At 38.0% G+C, this 19,648-nt stretch overlaps 1 protein-coding gene across 2 annotated transcripts; it reads right to left on the reverse strand.

The window, feature by feature from the left end:
* Nucleotides 1–13: 13 nt before the first annotated feature.
* gsna (gelsolin a) lies at nucleotides 14–18,941 on the reverse strand. Of its 2 annotated transcripts, XM_048165879.1 has the most exons (17): nucleotides 18,784–18,941; nucleotides 10,029–10,226; nucleotides 9,712–9,866; nucleotides 8,383–8,544; nucleotides 8,148–8,297; nucleotides 7,985–8,074; nucleotides 7,761–7,893; nucleotides 7,371–7,675; nucleotides 7,141–7,274; nucleotides 6,928–7,018; nucleotides 5,715–5,741; nucleotides 4,227–4,397; nucleotides 3,968–4,142; nucleotides 2,228–2,349; nucleotides 2,046–2,123; nucleotides 1,842–1,902; nucleotides 14–973 (listed from the first exon to the last, which is right to left on the reverse strand). In XM_048165879.1, the coding sequence occupies exons 2-17, from the start codon at nucleotides 10,219–10,221 to the stop codon at nucleotides 804–806; spliced, it is 2,217 nt and encodes a 738-aa protein (XP_048021836.1). In that variant the 5' UTR covers nucleotides 10,222–10,226; nucleotides 18,784–18,941; the 3' UTR covers nucleotides 14–803. The 2 variants fall into 2 exon arrangements, with proteins under 2 accessions (XP_048021836.1, XP_048021837.1); XM_048165880.1 differs by lacking the exon at nucleotides 5,715–5,741.
* Nucleotides 18,942–19,648: the final 707 nt, after the last annotated feature.

A 19,648-nucleotide genomic window follows, 5' to 3' on the forward strand; every position in this document is an offset into this window, starting at 1 on the left:
GGTTTCTGGCAGATTTTGATAAGAATATTCTTGTATATTTTCTGATACAAGCTCATGCACTTCAGCAACATAACATGTACAAACTGAAAACGACAACCTAAAAGCTTTAAAACATTGTTAAACACATGAAGAAAACACTTAAATACAGAAGCAACAAGGTGAAGGTTGCATTTGTGCCAAAAATGAGTCTACTGCTTTGAACATTGTACTATACATTTGTCTACAGTTATTGCCTACTTGTTCAGATAAATTCTTGTATTTTCTGTCGTCCTTACTTACCGTCTTCCTTATTGTAGTCTTGTTCTGTCGTCTTTCTCAGTCGTCTGTACTGTAGTCTTATTTTGCCGTCTTGTCTTGGCGCAATGTGCACAGATGTATAAACAGAAAACAAAAGTCTTATCTGCCAGCAAAGTATAAGCAAAATAATTCCATTCCAGAAAAACTACAGCAAGGACAACAGTATAGACAATAGAAGACGACAGTAAGAGTGACATGAACAGAGAACATGCACATCAACATATACTAATTTATTTGAACAAGTATTAAAGGACAAACGTACAGTATAAAGCACAAACTCATTTTTGGCACAAATGGAACCTCATGAAGTTGCCTTAAGTGTGGTGACTGAAGCCCAGGGTAGTAAGGTGCTTGATTTAAAAGTTGCCCTTTTATACTGACCCAGCTTTGGTTTTTGAATCCATGATTAAACCCTCATAAGCATCAGATTGGTGTATCTAAGGGCAACTTTGATCAGCTTGCAGTAAGGCAGTGGGGTCTAAAGGTCAGGGGTGACAGCTCAAAGTTCAGATCTCCAGCTCAGCCATGGCCCGCTCCAGGGGGTCAGTGCTCCAGTAGTCATGGTCCCAGCCCAGGAACCAGCCTGTGAATGTGGGCGGCTCGAAGCCCTGTTTAATCTTCACTATAGGTGTGCGTGAGTCACGGTTGGCTGGGTCTGTCTCGATGTATCGGGCAGCTGGAGAGAAAGAAAAGGAAAATACAGGATTCATTAAAAGGACACAATCTGCTTTTGCGGTTTCAAAACAAGCTCATGTTTCTTTCTTTCTCACATTCATGCCACCTACTGGACTCTAGCATGAACCACAGATACTAATAATTAAAAAAAAAAAAAAAAAAATGAAACAAGTTTGTGGGTTTTGGATCAATTTAATGCATCCTTGCTGAATAAAGGTGACAGTAAAGACATTTATAATATTACAAAATATTTCTGTTTCAAATAAATGCTGTTCTTTCTATTTACCAAAAAAATCCTGAATAAAATTTATCATGATTTCCACAAAAAATACCCTGGCAGCAACATAGTTTCGGGCCAGATCCGGCCCACATCTGGTAAGCGTGTAATCCACATGTACCTGATGTGGGCCGGATCTGGGCCACACTATGCTGCTGTCTGGGTATTAAGCAGGGCTGTTTTCATCACTGATAATAATAAGAAATGATTCTTGAAAACCAAAGATTTCTAAAGGATCACATGACGCTGAATTTTCAGCAGTAATTTCTCCAGTCTTCAGAGGAATAAATTACAGTACATTTTAAAATATATTAAAATAGGAAATTTAAATAGTAAAAATACGTTCACATCAAACAATGCTACATTACTGTCACATCACACAGTAAATATTTTGGAAATGAATTAAACACGTGAAATTATTTTTGTTTGTTTAAAAATGCATTAACCTTTGGCATTTTTATCAAAAATAAATATTGGCACAACTATGCATACTAATATAGTAAGAGTAGTATGGCAATATTCTATTTACTCTTTATACTTTATGCAGTGAATTATAATTCTGATAAGTCTAACATATTATAATGAGTCTCACCTGAAGACATCGCCTCAGTCTTCTCTTCGTCATGAGCTTCATTTCCGATCCAGACAAACACCTGCAAAACACATCAAGATACATTAAACTTCTGCATGTTACTGCATTAATAAAATAGTTGTGAAGTTTTATGCAAGCAACATAAACCAGATTTATCAGAACTACTTGTAATGTAGAACAATCCTGTTAATGTAGTCAGTTTACCTGATCCCAGGTGTCAAGGATCATGACATCATCTGTAGCCAGGTCTTCTTGGGTCATTTCTCCAGGGACTTCTTCAATCTGCATAGATATCAGTGTATCTATATTGAGTGACTCTTTATCATATACTGACAATATTCTCACTCAAATCAGGGGAGATAAATAAATCTGGGTGCTTTACTCACAATGAAACGGCCAGTTTTGTTTGAGCAGGCGAATAGTCGTGGCGGGTGGGCATTCATCTTGTCCTTTAGCCTAGAGGACGTGCGGTAATCGGCCTTTCCTCCTAGAGCGTCCCAGAAGCTGCCTGCGGTGCGACACATGCAAGTATACATGAGCTTAATTGTGAGGATCACATTTTTTAAGAAAAAAGTAAAAATAATATAAATATCAAAATAATAAATAGTTTTAAAAATGGCCCTCCGTTTACCTAAGAGAATGAACTGGGAGCTACATAAAAAGAGCTACATAATCTCATTTCCTTTTTTATTTTTCATGCATCCTAAAATGAATAGTTCACCCAAAAATGAAAATTCTGTCACACAAGTCATATGGACCACTTTTATGTTGCTTTTATGTTCTTTTTGTGCCCTTTTTTTCATGAAACGGAAGTTGCGTTAGTCTTTTCTTCCCAATTGTGACATATATCCGAGTGAAATGACTTCTCGAACAAGAATAAAAAATGTAGAGTGGGACTTTGTTCATCAATATCACAAATTGATTGGATGGTTGTGGTTTGCTATTGCTGTGATCTCATGTGAGTGACACATGTGGTTGTCCTGCTCTCATGCCAGTAAACACTTTACCAGAGAAGAGAAGAGATGAGATGAAGGGAGGTTATCTTGATTAAAGGGATAGTTCACCCAAAAATGAAAATTTGATGTTTATCTGCTTACACCCAGCGCATCCAAGATGTAGGTGACTTTGTTTCTTCAATAGAACACAAATGATGATTTTTAACTCCAACCGTTGCGTCTGTCAGTCAAATAATGGGAGTGAATGGGAACTCGAACAATAAGAGTCGAAAAAACTTGCATAGAAAAATCCAAATAAAACCCTGCGGCTCGTGACGACACATTGATGTCCTAAGACACGAAACGATCTATTTGTGCGAGAAACCGAACAGTATTTATGTCATTTTTTACCTCTAATACACCACTATGTCCAACTGCGTTCAGCATTCGCTTAGTAAGGTCTGATCGCGCTCTGACAACAGCAGTGATGTCTAGCGCTCATTGAAGTATATGCGCGAGACATCACTTCCGCTGTCAGAGCATGATCAGACCTTACTAAGCGAGTGCTGAACGCAGTTGGACATAGTGGTGTATTAGAGGTAAAAAATGACATAAATACTGTTCGGTTTCTCGCACAAACCGATCGTTTCGTGTCTTAGGACATCAATGTGTCGTCACGAGCCGCAGGGTTTAATTTGGATTTGTCTGTGCATGTTTTTTGGACTCTTATTGTTCGAGTTCCCATTCACTCCCATTATTTGACTGACAGACGGCAATGGTTGGAGTTAAAAATCATCATTTGTGTTCGACTGATGAAACAAAGTCACCTACATCTTGGATGCCCTGGGGGTAAGCAGATAATCATCAAATTTTCATTTTTGGGTGAACTATCCCTTTAAAGATTATGAGGGCATGGATAAATAATTTACAATAAATACTGCAATATTCCATAAAAATATTAATTTTTACTTTTGATTTCATGTTGATTTTAAACCTTGAAAGAAGCTTCAGTCCCCATTCATTGTACCTGTGTGGAAAAGAGTGACCATTCTATCTTTGTAATTTCTCCCTTTGTGTCCACAGAAGAAAGAAAGTCACAGAGGTTTGTCACAACACGAGGATGAGAAAATGATGACAGAGTTTTAATTTTTGGGTGAAATATTACTTTAAAGTTTTCAAACGAGTTCTCACCATCCTCTCCTCCTTCACCCAGCTCGGAGGGCGACACTCCAAGGATGTCACATAGCTGCTGTGCCCCATGTTTCTCTGTATCACTGGCTCCTCGTCCCACCCATATGAAAGACGCAGCTGGGGTCACCAGGACGAAGGCATCATTGGAGTTCAGATTGGAGGACATTGCGTCAATCTGGAGGCAACAGCGGTTAAGATCAGCAAATATTAGAGGAGGATATTTAAAACTTCCCACCAGTTCTAAACTTTAGATGCTGACCTCCACCGCTCGTGTGCACCCTGCAGAGTTTGAGCGCACTTGGAACAGCCGTGTCTCGGCTGGCGCTGTCTGACCACCATCCCTGGAGGTGCCGCCCTTGTGCACCACCATGGGCTTCCCTCCAAACAGACTCATCAGGTGAGCAGGTTCCTTACCCTGGACCACCCGCACCTGAAAAATACACAGTGAGTGTAAACAGAGATAACAGGAAGTCTTTCTTCTGCAAAAAAAAAAAAAAAAAAAAAAAAAAAAAAAGATATTCTGACAACAGTTATATTGGTTTTTCGATGGGCTTTGGTTAAGGATTGCATTTAATTCCACAGGGTGGCGCTGTTGAGCTCACTGTTTGGAATGTGGGGCTAATGCCAAAATTCCCAGCATCCTTTGTGGTCAGCACGATGACAGTGGGCTGTTCAACTTTAGGAGGAAGCAGAGCTTTATCAATGGTTGGAATTAAAGGGGTTATTCTCCCCTCCTGCCCCAAAAACTTACATTTAGTGTTCCCATGATACTCTCTGCTGAATTATACGGTTGTATTTATTGCAATGTTATCTATTTGTTCTTCATGTTTCCATGAAACCTGATTTATGTTGTTTAATTTTTTTGTGGAAACAGTGATACATTTATTTCAGAATTTTTTGATGCATATAAAGTTCAATGGAACAGCATTTTCAGTATTTTCACTAGAATTCTTTTATAATATTATAATTTGCAACTCTGCTGAATAAAAGTATGCTTGTGTGTGAGTGTAATATATATTACACACACTTTTGAGTGGTAGTGTACATAGACCAATACAGAGATGATGGACATTCTCTGTTGTCTACTGTTTAGTGCACATAAACTACATTAGCATGCTAAATGTGCTAGTTTGGTCTAAGTTTACTGTGCATGACAGCATGCATAAATCCAGACAGAAAAATCACACTATTAACAAATTCCAAAATAAATGTGAATGCATGACGGAGCATTTCTGTTAATGTTCACATGCTCATTCCCAGAAGTAATCTGTAAACGTAGAAGACAGTTAGTTACTTGTGCAAAAATTACGAAATAACAACTTAGAGACAAAGTCACAAGTACACTAGTGGAGGCGTGTACAGGGATAGAACATGTAAGTGTACAGAGCCTTACAAAAAAGCATGATAATATTTGTACATATTGATCATGCACACTGATTATGCAGAAATCATGAGTTCTCAGCTGAAGTTTTGAATCTTTTAGCTGTATAAATTCAGTTCGATAATAGACTTTATACTGCTACAATGTGGAAAAATGAAAAGCATTTCAGGAACATGACTAGGAATTCCCAAAAAGGAGAGGCATTTCCTTTCAGATTTGTATCTGTTGTTTGTGTAATGTTTTGTAAGATCATTTTTGCTTTTATCGATGTGATTCAAAAATTGAGTAAAAACAATGCTGTTTGCTTGTATAAGTGGCAGAGAAGAAGGCTCTGGACAGGGACATGCTATCCTGAGATATGGATACCTGAGTGGTGATGGGAGCACCAGCCATCTACAGCAGGATGTCGGGTATGAATAATGGACAGGAAGGAAAGACATAGAGGTGGAAGTTGGTTTAACAGATGGAAAAATCAGGGAAGGCCAATGAAACCAGCAATAATGGCAGAACGTAGCTAAGTTTTCACAGGCTACAGTAGGAACCAGGAGAACCAGGATGCTTGAACTTAGTCAACATGAAATCAAAATCAGCCCTAATTACTTTTGTTACCATCAGTCATCAGCGCATGTAATTACACAACAACAACAAAAAATGTTAGTTTTTATAATCTTTCATCAAAATTAGGGATGCATGGATATTCAAGTTGGCATGAAATGGGAATGCGTTTTCTTCCCTACTGTGATGTACAGTAAATCAGCATGAAACTGCTTCTTGAAGAAGAAAAAAAACACAGGGCGGAACTTGATTTTGTCTATCAATAATTGATTGGATCTTTGGATCGTTGACATTAATAATTTCTAGCATTATTACTATGACTTCATGTGAGTGACAAGTTGCTCCAGTATATTCCATAAAAAATGACAGGTTGCAATATTCAAAAAAAATAATAAGAATTGCCCATTTTGATTTCATGGTAACTAAAATTCTGTCTGATGCTGGAATTTTTAATTATTTTATTATAATTTGATAATTATTTTCAGTATAATCCATAAAAAAATGTCAGGTTGCAATATTCATAAAAATAAGAATGGCCCTTTTTGATTTCAAGGTGACCAATTAAATGTTTTATAATAATTTGATAATGTTATGGCTGATATCTGATAAATGGACAATATTACAATTTTATCATTTTTGTAAAAAATAATAAAATAAAATAAATTATTTTATTTTGTGAAGCTTGCTAGTTTGTTAGATTTGCTAAAAAAATCCATATAACAATTAAATTATTAAATTACTAGTGTTTTAAAGATTAACTTTAAGTGAGCGTTAGGTGATGGCAAAGTAATTTTTTCTAAATATTGTTGAATTTCTGAGCATACCGTTTCACTCAGAAATGTGCCACATCACCATTGTAAAATGGTTTATGAATGCTGTTTCATGTTGACTAATTAAAAAAAAAAGAGAATAACTGTTGCACTTGTAATGGAAGAGCCCCAAATGACAATATCACCATGAAGAAACATACATATGAATGTGATTGTGATCAAGTGATCCATTGAGGTTTATTCGTTAGCATTACCTGCACAGGTCCACCTCCAAGCTCATCATCCAGTTGGGCACCCAAGATGGCAGATGCCCCAATCTCATCTTGTGAGGAATCCTTACCCTGCCTGTGAGAGATATCAATAGTCAGGACAACCCAACTGAATTGTTAAATGAAAACACACTGCATGTGCTCCAGTGTATATGACATGACAGAGCTTTAGATTGACTGTGTGAGATCAAGTCATACCAGATGTAGATGATGTGACCCTGTCTGCCTCCATGGCGGTAATTGTACAGGATAATGTAACTGTCTCCACCATAGAACTGGCCGTAAGTAGAGGGGTCAACTGGAACCTTGTCTGCACCTTCAATACGCCAGATCTAGAGTATCAGGTGACACAAAAATAAAAATATTTGTATACACAACGTTGTGTGACTTCTGGTCACGTTCAATGCAGTGTGTGCTCACTCGCTGACCTGTTTCTCTCCATTGCCATCATCGATCATTCCATGTTGGGCGGCCATGGCTGGTGAATCATGAAGTGTAGAAGCATCAAACGGCACCTTTTCGATCTTAGCGATGCTGTTTGAGACATAAGCAACACCCAGGCCGTCTGTCTGGTCCACATCACGCCAGTTTTTGAAGAACTGTTTGAATAGAGGTGTCTCGCCCATCTCCGGGAGAATCTGAACCTGTGTGTGTTTTGGGTAACCCATTTTCTTAATGAACTCATCTGCTGTCTTCATGGCAGCCTTCCTCTCTTCCACATTAGCATCTTTGCCTATAAAATGAACACAAGTGTGTCAACAAAGAAGTCTACAAAAGGAAAAAAGTCTTTTTTTGTTTTGTCAGTCAATGCCATTTACCTTTCCAAACAAAGATCTTGCCATCTGAGCCGTGATCCAGGATGAAACAGTCGCTTGATTCCAGTGCACTCTGGGAGAAGGGGTTCTCAGCAGCCACCAGGGCAATGGTCATGTCTCCACTGGCATCGGACACCTGAAGTATAGGAAAACATCAATAAACTGAATGCACTTATGATCTAGAAGGGCTATTTATCATATTGGCATGGTTAAGTTCCCATGGATACCTTGTAGAGTTTGGCCATCTTCCTATTGGACGCATCAGCCTTGATATCATCAGACACTCCTTCAGGCAGGTCTGGTTTTTCTCCAAGAACCTGATGGATAGATGGATCATATTTTTAGTGCATTTCTTAGATGATTTTGAAGTGGATTCTTTCTCTTTCTTACCTCCAACATCTTTTCCCGTTCAACCCCTTCATCACACACATACACGCGAGCGCGTCCACTGCGTTCGTTGTCACGAATGCCCTTTGCAAGTTGTGTAGCTTTCAGCTTCTCAAAGCGGTTACTCTTTGAACCACACCACTGGTAGATCTCCTGTGAAAATACACAGAGCAAGTAGGGTTATTTCTGAGATTTCAATGATATGAATTCTCCCTCATTCTCTTCATTTGATACTCACATTACCCAAGTCCAGGATGAAGCAGTCTCCCTGGTTAAAGCTGTCCCAGCTGACTGGCACTTCTGTTGCTCTGACAATACGCCGACCTTTGACCTGTAGCACCCGCTGCACTGTAACTTCATTGGTGACAACATGCTTGAATCCAGATGCAACTCCACCTTTCTGGAAAAAAATAAAAAAATAAAAAAATTATATATATATATATATATATATATATATATATATATATATATATATATATATATATATATATATATATATATATATATATATATAAAATACCGGTCAAAAGTTTGGACACAAGGTTTGTTATTTTTAATGTTTTTGAAGGAGGACTATTATGCTTATCAAGCCTGCATTTATTTGATAAAGAAATACAGAAAAAAAAAACGGTAATATTGTGAAATATTATTACAATTTAAAATAATGGTTTTCTATTTTAATATACTTTATAATATAATTTATTTCTGTGATGCAAAGCTGAATTTTCATCAGCCATTACTCCAGTCTTCAGTGTCACATGATCCTTCAGAAATCATAAATATTATTTCTTTAAAAATGAATCAAGTAATAAAGCAGTATTGTTTTAAAAAGTTATATTCAAATGGAAGTCAGTCTCATGTGACAAGAAACATGACTGTGAATTAAAAGGTGCTAAAGAGGATGTTTTGTTTTATACATTTTTGCAATATTACTTGAAACTATTTATTAGGTGCACTGAAAGGAATAATATTAATATACATCATCTGTGCACGAGGTAGGGCCTTAAAAACATCAGCCAATCGTTTACGCGATTGGCCCTCTGGCTTGTCAATCACTGCCGTGACGTTCCTTGTGAGAGACGTGCGCGGCTGCGCGCTCCAGTAACTTTCCACACTCCACAGGCGCTGCATGCAATGTTTGTGTCAGGAGACAGGAGTAACAACTGCAGATTATGAGTTACCTGCGGTGAGTCCGACATAATGAATCCACTAACACGACACAGCGAATGCCGGTGGTAAACACTCGTGTTCCAATACTCGTGCACGAGTTTTGGGAGGCGTTCCCTCAAAATGAGCTGTGAAGGAGGGGGGTTGTTCTTACGCATGTGCTCATTTCAAAAACTCACTAACAGTCTTTGGTTTCTCAGTCGAAGAAAAGATCCTCTGTAGCACCTTTAAGGACTTAACTAACTATCAAAACTTTTAAAAAATTCTTGATATTGGTAGAAATTTTACTTGTGTCTTTAAAATGTGTTTGAAGACATGATTATATTTGAACATTATTTGTCATTGTTTGTAAACTTTAGAGTCTTTCGCCATTTGTCCTGTCAACGATTGGACCACTCACCATGTACTGCAGCCCTTTTTTAAAATATCCTAGAAAAGCTTTGGACTCATAGCCCTGAACTTCACGGTACTGGATGGGCTTTCCACCCAAATAGTCATCCATCTGCACTGTGAAAATGGCAGCCGCCCCACTCTCATCCTGCGTGCAGTAGTCACCTGCCAGTTGAGGGAAGAACATCAATAAGAAATGTAGCTGATGCATTTGGCATTTAAACCATTTAGCTTGTCTTGCAAATTAGGCAGAACATTTACTTTGCAATGGGACTAAAATAAATGTCAAAAATTCAGAATCTTTTTAGCAAAGCACTGTCCTCTTACCCAGCCAGAAGTGGAGGTCATACTGTAGGTTGCCAGAACGCTGTTTGATAGTATTGAGGACCACATAAGCGTCACCAGTGTAGAACGCTCCATAGAGGTTCTCAGGAACTGCCACCAAATCAAACTTCTCAATTCTCCACACCTGGAGCCCAGCCTCCTTGCCTGCTCGCTCAAACTCAGGGTGGTACACCATGCTGTCTAGAGAAAACAAAACAAAACAAACATTAACCCCTTTCACATATATAGTCTTTACTGGTAAATTACCATTTGAGGTTACAGATAGATCACACACATGATTTCTAACCTTTACAATACTGGTCAATCAGTTCTGACAATTTTCCGGCATGAGATGTTTAACAATACCATTAAATTACCAGTAACAGACGTCAGACTGCTGCAACGCATCTTGCGCTTGAGATCCTGTCTTCATTTCCATTCAGCAGTGCTGTGGCTCTGTTGTGGCTCTTTTTTCATACTATAGTAACTGCAGTACTATAGTAACCATTATGCGTCTTGTGTTTCAAGAGAAAAACTGCATTATGTGTGATCATCCCCTTATGCCTTTCACTCACATTTAAATAAAAAAAAAAAAAAATGGACAGATAGTGAAGCACTTCTCATCCAGGTGGATGAAGCAAACAGTGCAGCATTTAAAGGTAATTTCCAATGACTGATATCACAGAGTTTACTGGTATATTGGTACTGATGTGTGAATGGTACTGAATCATAGCAGTTAAAGATGCCCTAGATTCAAAAATTGAATTTACCTCGGCATAGTTGAACAAGAGTTCAGTACATGGAAATGACATACAGTGAGTCTCAAACTCCATTGTTTCCTCCTTCTTATATAAATCTAATTTGTTTAAAAGACCTCCGAAGAACAGGCAAATCTCAACATAACACCGACTGTTACGTAACAGTCGGGATCATTAATATGTACGCCCCCAATATTTGCATATGTCAGCTCATGTTCAAGGCATTACACAAGGGCAGCCAGTATGAACGTCTAGATCTGTGCACAGCTGAATCATCAGACTAGGTAAGCAAGCAAGGACAACAGCGAAAAATGGCAGATGGAGCAATAATAACTGACATGATCCATGATATCATGATATTTTTAGTGATGTTTGTAAATTGTCTTTCTAAATGTTTTGTTAGCATGTTGCTAATGTACTGTTAAATATGGTTAAAGTTACCATTGTTTCTCACTGTATTCACGGAGACATGACTGTCGTTATTTTCATTTTTTAAACACTTGCAGTCTGTATAATTCATAAACACAACTTCATTCTTTATAAATCTTTCCAACAGTGTGTAATGTTAGCTTTAGCCACGGAGCACTATCAAACTCATTCAGAATCAAATATAAACATCCAAATAAATACTATACTTACATGCTGCATGATGAACACTTTGTAAAGATCCATTTTGAGGGTTATATTAGCTGTGTGAACTTTTTTTATGTTGTTTAAGGCAAGCGCGCGTTCTTGGGGCGTGGAGCACGAGAATTAAAGGGGCCACACACCCTGAATCGGCGCATTTGTAATGATGCCCCAAAATAGGCAGTTAAAAAAATTAATAAAAAAAAAATTATGGGGTATTTTGAGCTGAAAATTCACAGACTCATTCAGGGGACACCTTAGACTTATATTACATCTTTTAAAAACATGTTCTTCGGCACCTTTAAAAGACAAAATGCCTTTGCTTGTGTGAACAGCACATTTGTGTATTTACCGGAAAACTCTTAGTAACTTTATAGTAATTTACCAGGTTTAATGTGTGAAAGGGGCTGTTTATTCAAACCAACATAAAAGGGAAAAAAAGCATTTTCCCTACATTTGTGAGAGATCTATAAAATTGTTTCCTGAATTTCTTGAGTTTGCACATACCTAAAGATCCTAAATCCACATTGGAGACAAACTGCAAAATAAACTCAGTGAACTGAACTATAAAAATCCAGTGGCTGGGAGTTTCCTTCTGTGGTGATAGACAATTGGGCTGGATGCAGGAAAAAGGAAACGATGTGAGTAATGCTGTTGGAGTGACAGTGCCAACCGTGGACACAGCCTGACCGGATCATTCATAACACTAGTCCTGCAAGTCACTCACCAGCTCTTAATGTGGCATGAGTCTCTGAGATGGTGACCATGTCAACTGAGCTTACCGCCCACTTGTGGGGTGGAGACATGGTGAAGTTTGGAATGTCTTAGACATGAGTCATTCTGAAATTAGATGCTAGCATTGTAAGTCTGTTCACAGACCACAAGACATTCCTCAGAATAAAAAAAAAAGTCCACGAAGGGAGTGGTGTTTACTAAGGATCAATATTTACCAATCATCAATCAGAATTAACTCTTAAGGATTTCTTAACATCATGAAAAACCAAACCACAGGAGGGGAAATGTAATCACTGGTTCCGATGCCAAACAATCTAAAACACTTATGTCTTTTCTTTTTTTTTGTCAAAGATAGGATGAGTAGGGCATGCAATTACAAATTAGGTGCTCCTGGTTCATTTTAAAGGGGATGTCTAATGCCATTTCATGCATTCTGACTTAGACTGTTAAAGAGTTGAATTCTCATGCTAAACATGGCCAAAGTAAAAAAAAAAAAAAAAAAAAAAAAAAAAAAACACGAGTTGGACATATGCACTCCTTCAGGGTTGCAATGATGTATTGCTTGTGACTCTTTAGCTCTGCCCATGGGACGCCTCGAGGAGCTCGACTGTTTTCGGAAAGAAGTGGTACAGCTGTATCTGTCTTTTATGAATCTGATAAAACTAAAGACTGTTTGGAGATATGAAGGATGCAATACTACTCTATAGGTGCTCAAGATTAACATGTTGGCAGAAACTGTGGGAAAAAAAAAATAAAAAATAGGGGAAATAGGTGATCATGTGCCAAGATATCAACCAATTAGAGATATCATGAATACAATCATAGCTATTATGCACATTATCTCTCATCATCTCCAAGAACATTAAACCGAATAAATCGACCATATATTCTGATCTTATTTTTCTCTCTGCACTCATAACGTAAGACAATGTGCCAGTCCCAGCAATTAAAACATTGAATTAGCACTGTGTAAGATGCATTCATTGACACCTCCATTATTAGATCAAATCGCTATTTGGCAACACATTCTTCACAAACAGGCATCTATTTTAAACCAGGGGCCTGCTACGAAACAAGCGCTTGATGATGTACTTGAATAGACATGCTGTCTCCATTTGCTCTACATCAGCTGTTGGTTTATCAGCATGTACACCAAAGTCTATGTCATGTGAACAAGAACCGATTCCAAATGTTTTGATGTGCCTAAGCACATAGTATCTTCTGAAATCTCTTCTGAACACAAAGAATCAGTGTGACAGAAAGGCTAATTAAACAAAATTGTTTCACGCAAACGATTGATCTCAATCTGTAATTTACTGCTAAGGGTATCTCTCTTGAGACCTGCATGAAATATTTAGCATACAATGGCCTATTCTGAACTGAACACATCTTGTCTGATGCAGCTGATGAGGTTGCCTCCAGTCTGCTAACCCACAGGAGACTATAAATAGCCTAGGTCATGTGACATTTGCTTACGGGTCAAAATGGGAGGGAGATGTTTCTGGGAAGCACTTGTATACAGTTAGTCCCTCTGAATAGGCCTTAATACAGTTTTGCAAAAAGCAGTAAGATATAATACAATATATACAATATATACTGCATTTGGTGAATTCTAAAGTATGCAATTTTTAGTAGATACATGAAATGTCTACCCTAAAACAGCCTTTTTTCTAAATGCATGTTATTGATCTTACTGTGAACGATTCATCCACGCATACATTTCATTTTTTTATTTTTTCACCTCGTAATTTTCTAACAAAATGTCAGAAACAGAACTTCCGGAACTTCAGAACTGCCTCCATCCAATCCAAAACTGACGGAAAGAACCAAGTCATCATCTCACATTATTTTGTTTTGTTTGATAAGTTTTAGCATAGATAAGTTTAAGATGTACGTCAAAATATGGAAGAAAACACCTCTCTCTACTTTCGGTTGAGGTGAGGAGCCATCGGATTCGAAAAGTATAAAAAAAATTGTTTCTCATGGATTAATTTGCATGATCACTTTGCACCTGCATACCTGAAGTACGTACTTCAATAGTTGTCAAGTAAGTTCACTAACTTCAGAAAGTATGGTAAATCTGGCACTTCCTCACAGTTTTTAGTGTCAGGAATCTTGACTTTCAGACACAGTGGCCCTCAGAAAATGTTAAAAGAAAGAATATAAATCTGCGCTAATGCTATGCTTGTATTCATTTCAACAAAAGAATGGCATCTATGCTAATACTAGTCTTTCTGTTTATCCCGAGGTTTACCGTAGTCAACCGGATCCGGGCCGTATCCAGCTGAGACCAAGGACCTGCGCCTTGACACGACCACAACGCAGCCCTGAAGTATCAGCAGAGATCGAGTCGACTAGATCATCCATTGTGAAGACATCATCAACACGACAGCCAGTGCCACAGTTCCTCAACAAACCGACCATACCGGCGTGATGAATACGATCCTCAATTGGACACGACCACAACGCAGCCCTGAAGTATCAGCAGAGATCAAGTCGACTAGATCATCCATTGTGAAGGCCTCATCGACACGACAGCCAGTAGCACAGTTCCTCAACAAACCGTCCATACCGGCGTGATGAATACGATCCTCAACTGGATGGAACTGAAATAAATACTTTGATTGTTGCGATCCTATCAGACTTATGATAGCAACCTGATTCGTAACAAAGCACTGTTCGCCAGAGGAGAACTGGCCCCCCGACTAAGCCTGGTTTCTCCCAAGGTTTTTTTTTCTCCATTTTAACACCTATTTGCCACTTGTTTGCCACCTGATGTCACCTGTTGGAGTTTGGGTTCCTTGCCGCTGTCGCCTTTGGCTTGCTTAGTTGGGGACACTTGACATTTGACTTGACATTTGATATTCAACAGTTTTCTTGACATTTATTCAACAGTGTTTTGATCTGCCTGCATTGACACTATTCTTGAAGAGCTGCTGTGCAGCAAAACTTATGTACCAGTTATCAATGTAAAGCTGCTTTGACACAATCTGCATTGTAAAAAAGCACTATATAGATAAATAAATAAAGTAGCTATGGTCCTAAATCTGTTAAATGACCAGCATATACCTCCAACTTGAATTTAACCTAACTACTAGGTAGTATAAAATAATTTATGTATTTTGACATAATCCTCAGTCTGGAAGTAGTGACTAAATCATCTTCCTTTTTCCTGGAGAAATGCCTAAATCAGATGAACTCCTGGGGTGACTCAGTTTTTCCATCTAGACATTTCTTCCTACATCTTTTACAAGCACCAAAGCTCCTAAGATAATATATTAGCACAGAGTCTACACTGATTCAAAGCTTTGTTTAAGCCTCTGACTGCACCCTGTGTTTACTCGAAGAGAAACAGCCTAACCCGTGACTGCACTGATGGTGTTATATAGCCAGGCCCCATATTAAAGTACAAAACTCTGAGAATTGTTATTTAGTATACAAATAAACATGCAGGAGTTCAAAGTCTGAGCTATAAAAGGTGTCAGACTGTTTCTATCAGATTGGTGTGGCTAACACTTCCTTGTCTAATTCAAACGATTTAATGTTGAACAGCAAAACAGTAAAGTCTTCATAAAATTTAAATGGACAATGGATTTTTTTTTCTTTTTTTTAATGAAATATTGCACTTTTTTAATCAAAGAATTATCTGCGCACATCATTATTATTTTTTTTTTTCATTCTTATGTCCTCGTAATCTGTAATCAATATAATTGCCCCTCCCTTTTGCAGCGACATCTCTTCTCATCGCTGATGATGTTTACTGCCGCGAGGGTGGACAACCTGTCACTCAGCAATAGCAAACCACAACCATCCAATTAATCAGTAACGGACAAAGTCCCACCCTACATTTCTACTTGTTTGAGAAGCTGTTTCACTCAGATATATGTCACAACAGGGAAGAAAATACTATCGCAATATTGTTTCATGCTGACTTTAAGAAGTGCATGAAAGCAAACACGTGCAAATTTCAGCATAATGAACAAGTTAGTAAATTTGTTATGAATCTGGTCACGTAGTGTCACGTCACAATGTGCCACACAACAAAGCTGGTTTTGTAATGTTATATGACATGATAACGTATCACTTGCCATTCAAAATGACAAAACCATTGCATGTTGCTGGTCTTAAAGGGTTAGTTCACCCAAAAATGAAAATAATGTCATTTATTTCTCACCCTCATGCCGTTCCACACCCGTAAGACTTACCAGAGACTATAGAATAACACAAGAATTGTTTTGAATGGGAGAAAGTGTAACGCGCAATATGGCGGAATAAGTCCCGCCTTCTAAATAAGAGCCAATCACCGACTGGTAAAGTCATCGCGTCACTTCAGCGGCCGTTAGAATCACCGGTTTCTATAGAAACAGTCAGACGCGCGCCTCCGAAGAGATGCGCATTTAGGTCGGCGCATGCGCATTAGCTTGATCCAACCTAAAAAATACAGTTTTTTTGTCATGATTCGAGCGTTTAGAAACTAAATTTATGAGCCGGTTGTTGTTAGATTTCATTGGTGATTTCAAATATGAAATTTAATCATAAGGTTGGCGAACAGTTTTGGAGAATTTGATGTTTCCCCATTCAAAGAGATTGCATGATGCCCAGGATGCCCGAGAGGCGTTTCAAAGATGGCCGCCGAGTGAAATGACTTGTTAAAGGGACTTTGGACTTACGTTCATCTTCGGAACACAAATTAAGATATTTTTGATGAAATCCGATGGCTCAATGAGGCCTCTATTGCCAGCAATGACCTTCTCAAGACCCATAAAGGTACTAAAAACATTTAAAACAGTTCATGTGAGTTCAGTGGTTCTCTCTTAATATTATAAAGCAACACAAATACTTATTGTGCGCCAAAAAAGACTTTTCAACTATCTATATGGGCGGATTTCAAAACACTGCTTCTGAGCTTTATGAATCTTTTGCTTCAAATTAGTTATTCGGATCTCCTATCAAACTGCTAAACTGTTGAAATCACGTGACTTTGGCGCTACGATTCACTGATTTGATTCGTAAAGCTCCGAAGCAGTGTTTTGAAATCGCCCATGTAGATATTGTTGAAAAGTCTTTATTTTGTTTTTTGTTGCACAAAAAGTATTCTTGTCGCTTTATAATATTAAGGTAGAACCACTGAACTCACATGAACTGATTCAAATATGTTTTTAGTACCTTTATGGACTTTGAGAGTTTGAATGGCTTTGCTGTCACTGAGCCATCGGATTTCATCAACATTATCTTAATTTGTGTTCTGAAGATGAACGTAGGTCTTATGGGTGTAGAACGACATGAGGGTGAGTAATAAATGACAGAAATTTCATTTTTGGGTGAACTAACCCTTTAAATATATTCTTGTAGATGTGTTTCTGTGTAACTATATAAAATCTGTGACATCAATCGGCGCAAAAGACTTTTCTCTCCTTCCTACTGAAACACAGTGTAACCTACTCTCAAATTATTCTTTTAATCACTAGGTATGTGTGTATAGGCGTGTTAGATTAGAACACCCATTAGAACACCCATGAAGTATGTTATCAGTCTTTGTGCAAGTCATCTACCTGTCTACAGACTACACCAGTCAAACTTTATTGTAGAATATTTTTATTCTTTATTATAGGCGTAATGGTTTTTATACTGTACAAACTGTATTTTCTATCCTCCTACACTACCCCTACTCCTAAACCTACCCATCACAGGAAACTGCATACCTATGTCATTATACAAATTTGCATCCTGATATGTCACAAACACACACACACACACACACACACACACACAAATTAATCCATGAGAAGCAACTTATGCTGGAAGTTTGCTGCACTTTTTCACAAACACTGAAGGTGTTTCCTGATGTGATGCAGAGCACTTCCGCTTTCTCTGCAGCATCTTTACCACAAAGTTAATGTTTGTCTCAGTTGTGTGTGTTTCTATGGTAACAGGTGATGAATGTACACAAGGGGCTGATGATGAGTAATCAAAAGTGGAACAATACAGCACATGACGTGTAATTTTAATCTTTAAGTTCCTGTAATAACCATATCCCTTTTTATCAGAAGAACAAATTACCACTAAAAGTAGTTAACTGTATGTTTTCTTTAGTTATATAGTCATATTAAGTCATTCTGAGAAGCACTTGAAAGCTGAAACCAAAAATTGATCCACTCTGCTTAGGTTAAAGAAAAGTTTAAATCGATTCAAATATCAATAGCAGGCCTACTCCTCTTCCAAATGCATATGTGACAGCAGCAGGTCAGAGCAAGTCCTGCAGACTCCGCACTTTCAAAGATCCCGTTTTGCCGCATAATTAAAAGGAGCATCCCAGAGTTCAGAATCTCTCCATATATGGCTTTGTTTGATGAACATTTTCAGCGCCCGCTACAAAAACAGCTGTTTTGCCAAAAGTGCGATATAATGCACGGCCTACACATGCTGAAGCGATTTCAGACTGCAGTGTGTTTGAGTTCTTCTTGTGTTCTGTTAGAAAGTGTCACTCCATTACGCACACAGCGCCGCTTGTGTGGAAAGTAACAGTTCGGCGTTGTTTGCAGTGAGGTAAATCGCTACATTTCAGCTGACTTCATTATTTTGTGGCTGAGGGGGTTGGTTAAAGGTAGGCTAAAATAAATCAGATATAACAGACTTACCTATAGATGAATGACTGGAGTCTGTCTGCAGCGGAGATACAGTAAATGGTCCTGCAGAATGCTATGTCTAGGCAGGGCAACACCCCTCTGTTTTAGACTGACTACTCAAATAATCCTCATCAGGGGGGTGAATCCTGGCATTTAAACCACACCCCTCTGACAACGGGACAAGGCAAATCACTGCCACCTACTGCGCCACGTGGATACTGCGCTCATTTCCCCTCCCCTACAAAAAGTTTACCATGGTATCCGTGGTTTCCTCCAAAATACCACAGTTAATATTGTTACTAAAATAACTGTTGTTTTATCGCGTGTTACTTTCCAGTCGGTCTTTTCAAGGATTTTCAGAGACCGAATGCTTTATGAAATAACATGGTACTCTTCAGTTGCTAAAAAATGTCTTAATTGCAAAATAAATAAATAATTTAATAAGGATGTTTAACAGTAATGCAACAATAGCTCAATGCAATACAGCAGATAGCTACTTTAGGTTAGTTTCTTATAGGTGTGTGAAAAGGTAAAGCTATTTAAAGATGATTTATATTTAAAGTCTACATAAATATATTTTAAATTGTGTAATATATAAATAGAATAGCCTTTTATATTATCATATTTAATTAATATTTATATTTAAAATGTAACTGTTCAAAGAAAATGATGCCACTGCCACTGTAACCATTTTTGGGGATGCGCAACTGAAATTTGGTTGACATTTTATTGACAGAAGGGGCTCTCCAGCTGGATTGGTGTGGTGTAACCAGTTCAGTGCACCTTATCATTTGTATTATTGATATATTAGTTTCTTTTACAATATTAATATAGTCAGTCTCCCTTTGGTGGTTGGGGAGTACAAATAATCAATGAT

The sequence above is a fragment of the Megalobrama amblycephala genome, linkage group LG18 (assembly GCF_018812025.1).
Source record: "Megalobrama amblycephala isolate DHTTF-2021 linkage group LG18, ASM1881202v1, whole genome shotgun sequence".
Lineage (NCBI taxonomy): Eukaryota > Metazoa > Chordata > Actinopteri > Cypriniformes > Xenocyprididae > Megalobrama > Megalobrama amblycephala.